General features: G+C 39.0%; 1 protein-coding gene across 1 annotated transcript; it reads right to left on the bottom strand.

The window, feature by feature from the left end:
- Nucleotides 1-692: 692 nt before the first annotated feature.
- On the bottom strand, nucleotides 693-8,880 carry cdk10 (cyclin dependent kinase 10). Its single transcript, XM_084733363.1, has 13 exons — nucleotides 8,674-8,880; nucleotides 7,626-7,698; nucleotides 7,454-7,525; nucleotides 6,697-6,799; nucleotides 6,485-6,566; nucleotides 5,358-5,425; nucleotides 5,095-5,147; nucleotides 4,793-4,862; nucleotides 4,478-4,537; nucleotides 3,813-3,936; nucleotides 3,567-3,706; nucleotides 2,067-2,119; nucleotides 693-1,972 (listed from the first exon to the last, which is right to left on the bottom strand). The coding sequence occupies exons 1-13, from the start codon at nucleotides 8,761-8,763 to the stop codon at nucleotides 1,878-1,880; spliced, it is 1,083 nt and encodes a 360-aa protein (XP_084589489.1). The 5' UTR covers nucleotides 8,764-8,880; the 3' UTR covers nucleotides 693-1,877.
- Nucleotides 8,881-14,771: the final 5,891 nt, after the last annotated feature.

Genomic DNA, 14,771 nt, shown 5'->3' with positions numbered 1-14,771 from the left:
TCTTTAAATCTGAACTTTTACATTTTGATTCATTTGCCCTGGCATCCATGATTCAACAATGTTACAGAACACTTTATACAACATGTTTGATCACAACTGACATGTAACTTGACTGACTAAATAGAGTTAAAGTATGTTTACACTTTGAATTATTTCTTTGTTGATGTTTCACAATGGAGTTCCAGTGAAAGTCCTGTGTTTTTCTTTTCTTTTGGGAGGCAAATATACACACCAAGTTGAACTCTGAGGCAGACACTACCATATTGTTTCTTTACTGTCTGTTTATGGCTGGCTCTTCTTCTTGAACTCCACTAGTATTTGTCCTGTTGTCAGCCAACAGACAATAAAGAAAGTTAACCCTGCTGGCGGTCAAGGAGCGGGATCATACAGTTAGGCAGTTTTAAATATTTTACTCTGAACTGCTACTGGATGTTTGTTCTGTACCAGCTCTCTGACCTATCACCTTCACATCATGACCACAGGCTCGTCCGGCTGACCCGATGGGACTTGTGATAGCTCAGTGCTAGTATCACTCAGTGCTGTGTGTTTGTGGAGGTACATACTGGTTCAGTGGGAGGTCAGTTATTAACGTCCCTGTAAGGGATCTTAACCTGCTGCTGGCCATGTAACCATTACTACTAATTTATCCTGCATTAATAAACACTGACATTTCAAATGAAACAAAGGCCCAGTTGTTGGTTTGACATGTTTATTATGTTCAACAGCTGGAGGTTTAAACAGATTTAGAGGCTCTAGAGTACCTTTTTCAGGAACTATCTCACTTGGGTAAATCGCAGTCATGTTCTCTACCTGCTTGCTGTCAGCTAGATGGCAAACAATTCTACCTGTTTACTAACGAGGCCATTGTTCATTTACAGTACATTTTGGGCGTTCAAGCTGAGGCTCTTAAAGGAATTGTTTGACATGTTAGGAAATACGCTTATTCCCTTTTCTGCCCAAAGTTAGATGAGAAAATCGATACCCATATATGGGTGGTAGTCGTAGATGGGTGCTGTTCTCTACAAGAAAGTGAATAAGCGCACATCCTATAATGTTAAACTATTACTTAACAATAAGCGAGCAGATCCAGGGATTCAGCATTTTACCTCAAGGACACTTTAACAGAATACACAGCTGGTCATCGACACAAACTGATGGTTGTGAGGACCAAACCTGACGTCTTAACAAGGCTGCCGTTCCATTTATTTTGCCACGAACTTTTGAATCCCACAGGCAGATTTTTCTACTGCAATACACTTCGCTCCAGTACAGTACAAAACTCCTACGAGGTCTTCGCAAAGGATCGGGGTTATTGTGGGCAGAGCTCAAGCAAGTTGGTTCAGTTCATACTCATCCTTGTCATGCCTTTTCTAAGTTTTGATGCTAGGACTGATACTGGACTCTAAAATGTGATATTCAATACACACAATGCCTCAGCATTTGTCAAGGCAACTTTGTCCTCACTACTTTCGCCTTTAGTGTGCAGATCTTGGCAGCAATATGAATATTATGAAATGCTCCAGAAACCGAACACCAAAGACTCTTAAGGAGTCTATAAGCAGGACATAGTGCTGAAAATCACTGGATCCACATTGCAGAATGCATGTTTGCAGCATTTTTAACATTACTGAACACTGCAGAGTCCTGTGTAAGCAGTTCAGCAATGTCTCAATAAGCGCCAGAGTTCGTTTGCTTCAGCTGAGCTCAAACTGTTGCTAACTGAACTGGTTTGCATTTGCTGACAACTCCAGATTCATGTTCCCATGCACACAGTGCGAACAGAAACCAATGTCCATCCTGTGAGTGCACATTCCTGAGAGAACCACCACAACAGTGTCTACTTTGAGTCAAACGTCTCATCGTCATCACCACCTTCATCAAACTTTGCTCCGTTTCGAGTGGCTCTCTGCTGGAGGAGCGGCCCGCTTGTTGCGATGGTGAGGGAAGGTTGGCATCAGCTCTGGTTCACAGGCTGTGTGGAGAAGCAGGCAGACAAAATGAATGACTTACAGCATATCAGAGGGCCGAGACTACAGTTGATACATATCCAAAATGTTTTCACTCACGCAGAGGTTTCTCTTTGAAGTAGGAACTCTCCAAACAATCTTTGGCAGTAGCTCTGGATTGGTAAAACAGAAAAGATTTAGGGTGAGTGATCTGAGTGTACACTAGCCTACAAAAGTCATGAATTTGGCAGGGTCAGCCATGTTTTTTTGTTTACTTTTGGCATCATGCACTTTGAAGGCTTTGAGGTCAGAAGTTGGACATTTCAACTGGGAAAGTCTGACCTCCAATGTTGTCTCGAACAGAGCACATAAATTCTAATATAATACACAAATACAAGTAAGTCAGTGGTATGTAAGTGTATGTGTGTGCTTCATTCATGCCATTCATAGATTTATCAAAGTAATCATTATTACACCCAAACACAAATGACATATTATCTAATCATGTCAACCTGCGAATATGGTTGGTTAACTTTGGGTAACATTTTGTTGGAAACAGCTCTTGTCATTTCATGAATTTCCTGCACTTTGAATGAACTCATATTAGTAAGCAGATGGTGAACTGCCATCTTCTTGATAAAAAATCCAAAACTTCAGCCCTGAGCCACACTGGTATTTTGGGAAAGAACTACAGGCAAAAGAATCTTTTTATTAGTAAGCATACTACTTTATACTTCACTACATTTCATACTGCACTTATTACTACACTATTATATATTTGTATATTTTGTAAAAAAAAAAAAAAAAAAAAGTCATGCAAAGCAGCTGTGTGATGTGATGAACAGCCAAGTGAAAAAATTAATTATCTTTCATTCTAGGGCAGCAAGCTGTCTTTACTTCTTCTTCTTCTTCTTTCATGTTTTGAGATACATTTCTTCTGTAACATTTGTAAAAACAGGCCGAAATATTGTTACTGCACAATGATTTTAGGGCTGGAATGTCTTTATGAGATTGGGAATTTTGATGAGTAAATTAACAAAAATAAAAAATTCTAAAGTAGTTAACTACAACAACAGTACAAGAAAACTGGAGAGCATGATAAACATGTCTACTTGTATTACTTAAAGTACAATTTGCTGATACAGCAGACATTGTGACTTGTGATAGTAGCAAAACCACAGGTGTTATTAAAACTTTAACAAAGACTGTGATCTATTCAAGTGTCCCTGTAAGCCATGACAGTGTAACAGTGAATCAGCATGAACAATATCAGTCAAGTCAACTTTATTTATTTAGTCGTTTCATACAACAAGCCTAATCTCAATGTGCTTCAAGATACCTTGTATGTACATGACAAAACATAAACAGCAAGATACGAAAGTAGGACATATATAAAAATAAGTAAGAAATGATAAAAACAGCCGTACATATGAATGTATTGTTATTATTATCATTATTCTTATTCAGGACCCTGAAACTGAAGCAGGTAAATGGAATTCAACCGGTATCTATTCTAACATGTTCAAATTTATTCATGAAGGTGTGTGTATGTATGTGTGTGTGTGAGTGTGTGCGTGTGTGTGTGTGTGTGTGTGTGTGTGTGTGAGTGTGTGTGTGTACCTGCGCTGTGGGTTGTACATGAAGAGCAGGTTGAGCAGTCTGTGTCCAGCATCAGACAGCCAGATGAATTTATTCTTCAGGTTGTTGTACGGCTGCTTCCTCAGACTGTACTGACCGATGAGGGGCAACTGAGAGAAGCCCTAGGACACACACAAACACACACATTCAAAACATCAGACATCCCAGACACAGACTTTCAGTTTATGCTTAAGACATATTTAGAACTGAACTCTGAACTGAACTGACCGGCCAGATGTTTTCATTGGGTGTTCCCAGCAGCTGGACTATGAGGTCGACCTGCTGGATCTCAGAGGTTCCAGGCAGCAGAGGTTTGTGAGCCAGCAGCTCAGCTAGGATACAACCTACAGCCCTGCGAAGGAAACATCACAGCAAGTTCATTGTTATCAACAATTCATGCCATCATTTCCCAAAAGGAAGTAAAATCTGAATCTGTTTAAGGATAAGAAAATAGAGGATTAAAGGACCAGTGTGTAGGATTTAGTGGCATTTAGCAGTGAGTTCGCAGATTCCAATTTACAGTGGCTGTGAAAGTCATACAAAATGCAAAAAGCCATGTCTAGAGCCATTGTTTGGTTTGTCTGTTTTAGGCTACTGTAGAAGTAACATGGCGGCCTCCACAGAAGAGCACCTGCTCCCTCTGTAGATATAAACGGTGATTATACACCAAACCTCTAAATATTATATTAAATTTCTTCCATATTCTGCCAATAAAGCCCCCGAAATTTTACACAATGGACCTTTAAGTGTATAGAGATACAGATAATCAAAACAAATAATTCTCCCCTTAAAAACGTTTCTTTTCCTTAGTGGAGATCCCTGACATTCTGAACATATAGTGGACTTGCATGTGCGGATAGTATCCATTTCCTCTGATAAGACTGGAGACTCACCACATGTCCAGAGCTGTAGTCTGTGACTTGGACCCTAGGAGGAGCTCTGGTGCTCTGTACCTGCACATGGAGGAGCATAAAGAGCACACAAGGAGAACATATCGTGACAGAGACCAATCCAGTCTGAGGTAATGGAGCTAATAAGAGGCGGATTACTGAGAGATTAAAAGGAGGAGTTTCCACTGAGGCTGCACAAGCACAATGTAGGCAGCACAGGGGTTATCTGCAGTGTGCAACGCATTCAGTCTCATATTTTCATGAACAGAATTAGACTAATGGGGAATTTACAGTGACCATGGCCCAGTAAACACTCACCACAGTGTGACCACTCTAGGCGTCATGGGCTGCTGGGGGATGCCGTACATCCTGGCCAACCCAAAATCAGCTGCATACAGCAGAAAAAAAAGCAGAGCAATACTACTGTTACTGATGATTAATGTAAATGTACAGGGTCTACAACTAACAGTTATTTTTATTGTCAATTATCCGTTGCCAGCACTTGCTTTCAACAGAGGTCAGAGGCCAGTGTTGGCACAGGTAAGGCTATATGTCTGTACAGGTGTAATGTCATTATAGTGAGAGCTACACAGGGGGTTATAGTAATGGCGACGACTCACCGATCTTAACGCAGCCTTTGTCTGTCATCAGCAGATTAGACACCTTCAGGTCCCTGATAACAAGATTGAAGAGGATAATGAACCAGCTTCCAGACGATACAATACGTTCAAGCCCCTCCCCTTGTCATACAGATACAGATTCTTTATGAACTCATCTGAACCAGCACGTCTTTTGTCTTGGCAGAATTGTGATAAAGTTGAATTGAATATATTGAGTAGAGAAAAACAGCTGGAGTAGTCTCCAGGAAGAATCTGGTCCTGACCTGTGTATAATGAAGTTGTGGTGGAGATACTCCAGGCCTCTGAGCAACTGAAGGACTATACACTTCACCTGAAAAAGGACAGAAGAAAATATTAGAAGACAGAAAACACAAACTTAAGGAGAGGTGCAGACCAAATTAGTGATATCTTGTCAAGAGGATATATTACAACCAGGGGTCATTAAGGGGCTTTCAAGGAGCCCCTCATAACAAAGTAAGATTTATGTTCACTACAGGTTCATTTGGTTCAAATATGTCCATTGACAACTGTGATCATACAACAGCTGTCACAATGTTAACAGTTCTTAAATGATTAAATATTGCACTGGTATCATTTCCTGCTGTGTGTACAGCACTAGCTCACTATCATGGCGTGGCCTCAGCATATACACCAAATGTGAGCAGTTAAAGGACCAGTGTGTAAAATTTAGTTGCATCTAGCAGTGAAGTTGCAAACACTGTGTCTCACTCTCTCACTCTCTGTGTAGGAGAAACTACGGTGGCTGCAGAACTCATGCTAAATGCAAAAAGCTGAATCTCAAGTCAGTGTTTTGTTTGTCCATTCTGGGCTACTGTAGAACCACTGCGGTGCAACATGGTGACCTCCACGACCGCTGTACATTCTGTAGATATAAATAACTCAGTCTATGGTAACTAAAACACAACAAATCTTATTTTCAGGCAATTATACACTAATATAAATATTATACACTGGACCTTTAACCAAAGAGTTTGTTTTCCCTCATACATTAATTAATTTGATCAGAAAATGTGAAAATATCCAGTATTTCCAAAGGAGAAAGCACATATTGGAGGAAAGATAAAAAAAATTTTAAAGTCTACATAAATCTATTTAATCTTAATCTTGTGACCCTTCAGATTTCTTATGGGACATGGGTTCCAAAACCAAGGTTGGAAACCACTGGTGACAGGACATGAGCAAGACAAATTTTTCAAATAGCCTTTTTCTTTCCTTACAACACTATATTATTTGACTTCGAAACCCCCTGTACTAGGGCAAACAAATGAAGACAGAAATATATTAAATCTTGTCAGAAGTTCAAACACATCAATAAATATTCTGCTTTCACGGGTTAAATGTCAGATTTAAGAACTTCACTCTGTCCTACCTGAGCCTCAGAGAATGGTGTCTGCATGTTTTCCAGCAGACTGGCCAGGTCCTGTTCACAGTAACTCATCACCAGAAACAGACTGAACACGAAACACACAGAATTACAAATAGATATCTGATCAAACGTTTAGTTAACAGATAACAGTATAACAGCTTGTGGTGAGTAAAGTTACACTGAGTATCTAGCCTAACACCATTATGGTCGTGTACCTCTCCAGTTGGCTGCCGACAACCACTTCTTTCAGCTCCACTATGTTGGGATGTCTCAGCCTCAGCAGCAGGGTAATCTCTCTGAGGCTACTGATGGGAATCCCTGACAGAGAAAGAGCTGGGCGTTAGCACATTCAACAGTTTTACTGCTCATTTTTACCAAACTACAAGGAGTTTTTAATATTGATGCCTTTACATGAACTACACAAGAAAAGGAGACCATCAACAAGAAGCTTGATGATTTCTGTATAGTTATTCTTAAAGACTAAAAGGCTTGAAGACCCAATCGACACATTACTGAGGTACTTGTAGCTGCAAAAACAATAGGAAAACAAGCACTGAAACAGTTCAGGGATTTTTGGCCGCCACGAGACAATTCTTGTAAATAAACTTTGGATTCAGTTTATTAATTCATTGTCAGTATTTTTGGAATTCTAAATGTGGGACAGAAGGACAGTTATACAGGTTAGTTGGTGTGTCCAACACTGTTCCAGAGCAAGATATATTTTTCATTGCTACTAGCTCAACTCCTCTAGCACCAACAGACTAAATTTTCGACGTGGTTAGAAGAGATCTCAAAATTTGGGGTATGATTTCGTATAAAATAATGGGTATAATTGAAATTTTCAAGATCAGTGATACTCCCTTCATTCCTCAAATTGATAATTCTATGCAAACACATGCACAGCACAGAAAAATAGTGCATTCAAAACACTATAAACACACACACGACTCAGAATTTGAGCAGTGCTCTTACCATCTTTCTCTTTGTCCATTCGGACCTTCTTCAGTGCCACAATCTCATCCGACTTGGTGTCTCGGGCTCGGTCTATGTTAAGAATAGGAAACAGTTAATCTACTGAGCACTTGAAATGATCTGTTTATTTCCAAGTCAAACCAATTTATAGACTCCAACATTAGCGACTTACACACAATGCCGTAAGTTCCTTCTCCTATGCGGTTGAGTTTCTCAAACTCTCTGACACTCCTGCAGCTCCCAAACTGAAAAAGAGTGTAAAGATAAGGAGATGGCACAGACGGACATTCTCTTCACTTCAGTGGACTCCCTGCATCATGCTCATCTCCAGCAGTGGTTAGGAAGACTTTACAGTCAGTGCATTTGATTACAATATTACATATAGGATATGTAACGACAGACACTGAGAAGTCACACTCTTTCTCTGGACAGCTCTATATGACATATGACTGTTTCATGTATTCAGAACCACTTAAATGAATACTTAGTGAAGTTTAAAAGAAATTATGAATAATAAGAAATCAGTAAGCGGATCTAATGGTGATTATCAAACCAAACAGTCACCTCAGCCTGTAAGAGGACTTGGCTCTGTGTGGAATTTGCCATTACCTAAATGGAAGAAAAAAAACTTGAGGCCAATCCAAATTGACAACCAATCTGGGACGGCAAGTGTTGTGATTACTATTCCAAATAAGTTTAGCAAGTCTTAAAAGAGCCATCCTGAAGGTGATGAGGTTCCCTCCAGGAATCACAGGATGACGTGGACAGTTGGTGCCTTAACATGCAGGCTTATGTGTTTGATGGACGCCAGTAATGAGATTGACTGCTGCTGAGGACAATGACTGAGGTAGTGAAGTGTGTAGACCTTAACGTTACCTTTTAAGTAAATCAGAAAGCAAAGGTGCCCCAATAACTGCTCTTCGAAAGCACAGCGAGTTTATAGTGCGCTTCTTTGCATTTTGAATTATACACAATGTTGTCTGGGGTTAGGATTATATTGAGCAAAACACAAATACACAGTGACATTGTCCTATTATATTTAATTTTGCATTTGTCAAATATAAGCCGAATTAGCGACTGTGCCATCTAGATTTGTGATAGGTGTTTACTTGTGTTGTGTAAGGGATTAATCGTCGCCGATGAGGTGAAAACCTTTAAACTACCAGATATCCTGAAGAATTTGGCTTCACTGTCTGCTCACACGGAGCTAACTCTCTTACCCTATCATTTTGAGGCACTGTGAATGTTTTATTGTTCTTGATAGACTTGAGCTTTATCGGGTCCGGTTCGTCTTCTCCCACGGTGTCCATGCTTTCATTTGAGATCGTTTCTAAAGCCTACGAAAACACGATTATCGTCCGTGATGGCTTTATCTCTGGAGGCAGCAGTTCATTCCGGTGGACGCCGCCATACTGTTCTGTTCCGGGCCGCAGACTGGCCAACCGAGTGCTTTCCCGGAGTTTGATCAGGCAGAGATCTGCGACTGGGTGGTATGTGTGAAGTCCATTCTGAATCCTTCTTGGTAGGCTGTGATGTGAAAAAAACAAACAAAACAACACAGCAATTTAATGAGTTTGTTCACGTATTCACACTTCAGACATAATGCAGTAGTCCTCCTACTAACTTTTCCTCTCATTGAATTAGGGCACGACCAGTACTGGATCTTTAAGACCGATACCATTATTGGGGAGTAAAAGAATTCAGATATTGATATATTTGCCGATATTCTTTATACAGCATATAACACAGAGAATTATATAAAATATGCAGAAACACTCAGTTACAATCATCACTCAAAAGTGGTTAACATTTGTGGCAAAGATAGTGGAGGCAATAATTTAAAAATACACATTATTGTCCAAAAATTATATCAGAGCACTGAAAAACCTTCTCTGTAGTCATTATAGATAAATTAAAGAAGAAGAAAATCAGACTGCTCACATTTCAGTGACTCACTAAATATTCAATAATATGTGCATAAATTAAAATACTACTACTACTACTACTAATAATAATAATAATAATAATAATAATAATATGATATTCTGAAGAGATATTTTACATAATACAGCTAATTCTCCTATCTATTACAAATATTGATACTCGTACTACAGTAAAGGACTTGAATGCTTCTCATAGTTTAAGAGCTGCTCCCTTTCTGATCTCACCAAAGTTTGAGTCCCAGTTTACCTTCTTTGGCAGGACATGTTGAGTTACTTTCTGTGTGCTAGTTTCCTCCCCACTACAAAGGGCGTGGAAGAAGGCCTCCGCTCTTTCATGGCATCAGCTATAGTCAGGTTGGATGGTGTGGCGTAGATGTCTTCTCGTGATGGAGCTGTGATGAGGATGGAGGGTGGACCTGAAGGGGCATTAGCTGACTCAGGGTTGGGCTGTGATGGGGGGGCACTCTCTGTAACCGAAAGGCAGAAAGAATGACTCTGAAATGTCAGGGGTGGAAGATACACATCAACTGATATCAGATGTGTACTTTTCGGTCCACACACTGTAGCTCTGTGCAGCCAGTAACACCCTAAAACAGCTTATTTGCTTTTCAAAGATTCCACCATTGAACACAATAAACCTAATAAAGGTTTTATTAACCTACACCTCTACTGCTGTTTTAATTCCTGTCTACTAAATTTAGTCTTCACAGAGTTATCACTGGGCTGTGATCGACCTGGAACTGACCTGCAGGTTAAGTGAGACGAATCTGCTGATTCAGGAATTACAGCAGTGTGTATGGGTGTGTGTGTGTGTGTGTGTGTGTGTGTGTGTGTGTGTGTGTGTGTGTGTGTGTGTGTGTGTGTGTGTGTGTGTAAATGCTTAGGTGTGTAGTGACAGTGTTTCTGTTTGGTATGAAGAGCAACAGCACCTTTCAAATTGGATTGTGCTAATTTCTTAAGAGTGTTAGGGCTGTGTCTACCTCATATCAGTACTACATGGAGGAACAATAATTTTCATTAACGATGATCATCAACAATTTGTAATTGCTAAACTGATAAAAAGGCGCTAGACATTTTTACAGGCATTTTTAGAGAAATAGTATAAACTGTGGTTTATACTAATGCTGATCAGCATTAATTCTACAATAATAAAGACAAGTAATCACATTTCACCTTCATCTCAGAGGACACATCATATCTACAGCTGTACTGATGATACATATTAAAAATCAAATTAACTGTATTTACTGTACAGCTGATAGCGAGAAAGAAATACCGACTTCAAAGTTATCAGGAAGGCAGGTCAGTATATACACAAATAGTCCCATCTACAGTCCATGTTCCTCCCCTGTCCTGCACTTGTTTAGACAAATACAAACAGAATATTGTGAAGAATCTGGGTCAAATTCAATCTTTCCCTGAAGTAGCAATCCTTAAATCCAATCTGTAGAAATCTCAGGCTTACAGATTGGTTGATAATGCCACTGGAATGTTCCAATTTTGTCTGTCCATAGAGTTTTCTACATTGAGTTCATTTGAGGTCCTGTGTATTTCATTCTTACCTGAATCTTCCTTATGGCTTGCTCCAGCCCCCATTAGGCTTCAGTCAGCTGTTGCACAGTCCTTACATGTCCACATACATGATGCTCACATTTTGGCCGGTCTATACTACAGCATACTTAGAGAGTCTGCATGTAAGAGGCTGTGCTATGTCCTAGACTACTGCCAATCTTCCTCCGTCTCTGCCACTCCCTCCCTGTTTCCGTCACTGGCTCTGTCTGGCTGACAGACACTAATCCTGTGCAGTTGCTCACAGCAGTAGTAATAGAGACTGGATTTAAAGGACAAACAAGGAGGATTAGTATTAAACTCTTCTTTTAAAATATAAAAACAAGTTTTTGTACAGAATATGTTGCTACCAGATGGCAGTTCACAGCAAGCCACATGATTATTAAATACAAAAAATTAAAAATATATGCCAGGGGATTTACCAGTATCAACTAAAAAACTATTTTAGTGTGGCCCCATAAGTCAGTTGGCCCTAGAGTGTGTCTCGTGTTTAGAGTGTGAGCCCTCAGCAGCGGCCGTGGGTTTGACTCCTATCTATGGCCCTTTGCTGAATGTCAACCCCCCAATCCCTCTACCCCTTCCATCCTTTAAAAAAAAAAAAAAAAGACACAAAAGCTCATTTTGGGAGGGCAGGGTACAAACTCTGTTTTTACTTCTCAGTCTGACTGATCTTAGAGTTTGTGGTAGTTTGTGGCTTTGTCCAAAAAAGTTCAGTCAAATCAATCAAACCATATCAACAGCACAATGATATATTGTAGTTTCAAAAGCCTAAGACTTTGTTTGCGAATAAAGCCTCATTTTGCCAAATATATGTAATCCCCCAAAAATATTTAGAGAGGTCATAGTGATTAAATATATTGAGTATTAGAACTCATAATTTAAAATGACAATGTTGTAGACTGATTCTTCAAATCTCATGCTTACAAATAACTGTCTCCTGATTGCTGCTGTTCTTAAGGTGTTATATAAATGTTTATTTCGGTAACAGCATTGTGAAACAAAATCCAACAGCCAACACCACGAAGCCAAACACTGTGTTTCATAACACCTTAAGATAACTTCTCAAGTTGGACCAAAGACCATTCTAGAAGTTGGCACACTTAGCTGAAACAGTGATGGGAGTATGAGTTAAATTCAGATAACCTCATATTATATCATTTAATAAATTAGTAATCCTAACAATTCCCTAAATTTATTATTATAATAGTAATACTTTACTACAGACATTATAATACTATTTATACCTTGTGATCCTACAGTAGAGAACAGTAAAGCAAAGGTGAATTTATTTGAATACACAGACAATAAAGACCTAGTTGTTGGCAGTGATGCACCATTTCATTGCTGTTGTGTCAAATGCCACATGGATATCATGAAGAAGGAGGAAAGGATCCATCGCCATTCCTCACAGTTGCCTCATCTTTATGTGACACTACACTTAGAATAATCAGTCCTTGATGCCTGTCCTGGAGAGTGTCTCCCACTATGCATTGCTTGCGGTTCTCACCTCATCATCAGCCAGGGAACACTGTCTGACCCTCTTGCCTTTCCATTCTGAGGAGCTGTTTTCCTGTTTTCCTGCCCTCTCAATGCTGCTGAGAACCTTAAAGATCAGTACAAAGAACTTGACCTCAAATATTTGACACTCATTGGTCAGGGATGACGGTGAAAGAGAAAATAGTACAGACTGTACTGTGCAGAGCTCTAATTTTAAAGAAAGAAATACATCAAGACTTCACTACCTACACAACAAAAGTTGAAGTAATGTTGAGTTATGCACGCCACCTTCAAAAAGCTATCACACTATAATATGTGATTATTTAGTGGTTCCCATTAAAAAATGCTTTGCAGTGTTGATCCCATGTGCAAAGACCTGCAGATGCACATTCCAATCACCATGAAAAAGCTGCAATGTATCACAGGGAGAGAACAACAGTCAATTGTAATGTAAGTGCTGGCAGGAAAGGCCAGTTAAGTGATGGTCAATTATTATAACCCTGCAATAGGTTAAGGAGAATACCTAGATTTACCATTTAATCTGTTTGAATTAAGGAGAACCATTACAAATACACAGCAAACCTCACCAGGGAAAGATATTACCTGTTGCAGCATGTTCACTCATATGAAAGACAGTGCACAGTGTTCAATTTGATATGGGATACATAATCCAATTTTGTAATGTCTGGAATCTGAGATCAGGAAAGCTCAGAACAATAAGAGCATGATGATTGCTCTGTTTTTTTGAAAATGGAACACCACTGTTTAATATACTGATATGAATGACATTTTTGGACAGGTTGAGCAAAATGTAGGACAATCACTTCACACAGATGGTGGGAATCTCTGAGTCAGGAGTCAAAATTTAAGAAACAACTGTCAATTGACAGGTCACAGGTCGTATGCTTTGCTAAATGTCATAAATCGGTGCCAATCAGATTAGATAGACAATTACTTGAGCAGGTTAAGGTGGTTGGATTTTGTGGAGTTCTGTTTGATGAAAACCTTGGCTGGTGTCAACATATTGACAAAGTGGAAAAACAAATGCAAGATAAACAATATTCTGTCAGGGTGAGACTGGGGAGCGAGCAGGTCAGCATTAAATTTTGATGTTTCACCATGAAATATGAAATTGCTTTAACTTCAGTTTAAATGGTCTGATTTGCACTAAACTTCACATGTTTGATAAGTGTCCTGCCCTGAACACACCTACATGACAGTATTCTGCAATCATTATAGTGCCAGCTACTGGTAACAGGAAATGGCATGTCAGCGCCTCCTGTGTCCAGTTAGCGTCTGACCGGCGCCTGGCATCTGACAAGTCACACCTTCAATAATATTCATAGCGCCACCAACTGGCAACGTGAAATGACATGTTTTAGATTTTGACATGCTTCTCGAAGCAGGTTGACCATATCCAACCTAAATCTGGTCAGGAAGTCCCAAGACAAATCACAGGGAGTAGCATTAACTTCGATTAACTCGGTCAAATCTGCCTGAAGTTGGCCATTTTGAATTTCATGGTCAATTTTGGCATTTTGCACGCATCATATTTTAATGAACTACAGCAATAATCCACCACCAGTAGAGATGTTTACTCATTATTCATTCACAGAACATTTGGCATTGATTTGAACTGATTAATGTGAAATTGACAACTAAAACACATTAAATACTTTTTTTTAATGTGTTTTACAATGTATTTAAGTATTTCAAAGTACAGTGAATTGATGAAACAAATTAAATTTTTTGATTAAAAAAGTGTCTTCATTTTACAGTATGTATTCTACAGTTAATCATTTATAGTATTAAAATTAAGTGATGCTGTTTACAGTAATTGAATAAGTGATGTGATAAACAATACAACATGTTGATTATTGCTGTAATAACTTACAGTACTGTAATTATTACTGTTATAACAATTACAGTGTGGTGATCTGCAGTAATCATACGCTGAGATGTATTTACAGCAACTTACCAGCTAATTGCTGCCAATAAGTTACTGTAATTTTTATGGCATTCCTGTCACAGTGTAATATTGCCATTTAAGGAGTCATTACAGGAAGGCAGGAATTATTATTATATTATATTATATTTTAATTTAACAATTTATCAGAAATTAATAGGTGTAACAAATGCAAGAAATAATGAATTGTCTCTGATGTTTTGCTGGATAATAACAGTAACTGAATGATAATTTCAGTAACTATCTATATCCGGCTTCTCCTGTGGGCTAGGCGTTCCCACTAATGATTTGTATAGTGAAACCCACCTTGATTAAGTTTAATCTACAGCTATGCATCATGGTC

The sequence above is a fragment of the Lutjanus erythropterus genome, chromosome 13, assembly GCF_056507025.1.
Source record: "Lutjanus erythropterus isolate fLutEry1 chromosome 13, fLutEry1.hap2, whole genome shotgun sequence".
Taxonomy (NCBI): domain Eukaryota; kingdom Metazoa; phylum Chordata; class Actinopteri; order Lutjaniformes; family Lutjanidae; genus Lutjanus; species Lutjanus erythropterus.
Note: the sequence above shows the minus strand (reverse complement) of the source record. Positions and strands in the feature narration are given on the sequence as shown.

Excerpts from the sequence above, each read along its gene's own strand:
- cdk10 (XM_084733363.1), bottom strand. The coding sequence starts at position 8,763 with ATGGACACCGTGGGAGAAGACGAACCGGACCCGATAAAGCTCAAGTCT. Across the intron at positions 7,526-7,625 it reads AGGAACTTACGGCATTGTGT|ACCGAGCCCGAGACACCAAG; the intron begins GTAAGTCGCTAA and ends TTCTTAACATAG. Across the intron at positions 5,426-6,484 it reads CACCATTCTCTGAGGCTCAG|GTGAAGTGTATAGTCCTTCA; the intron begins GTAGGACAGAGT and ends GTCCTTTTTCAG.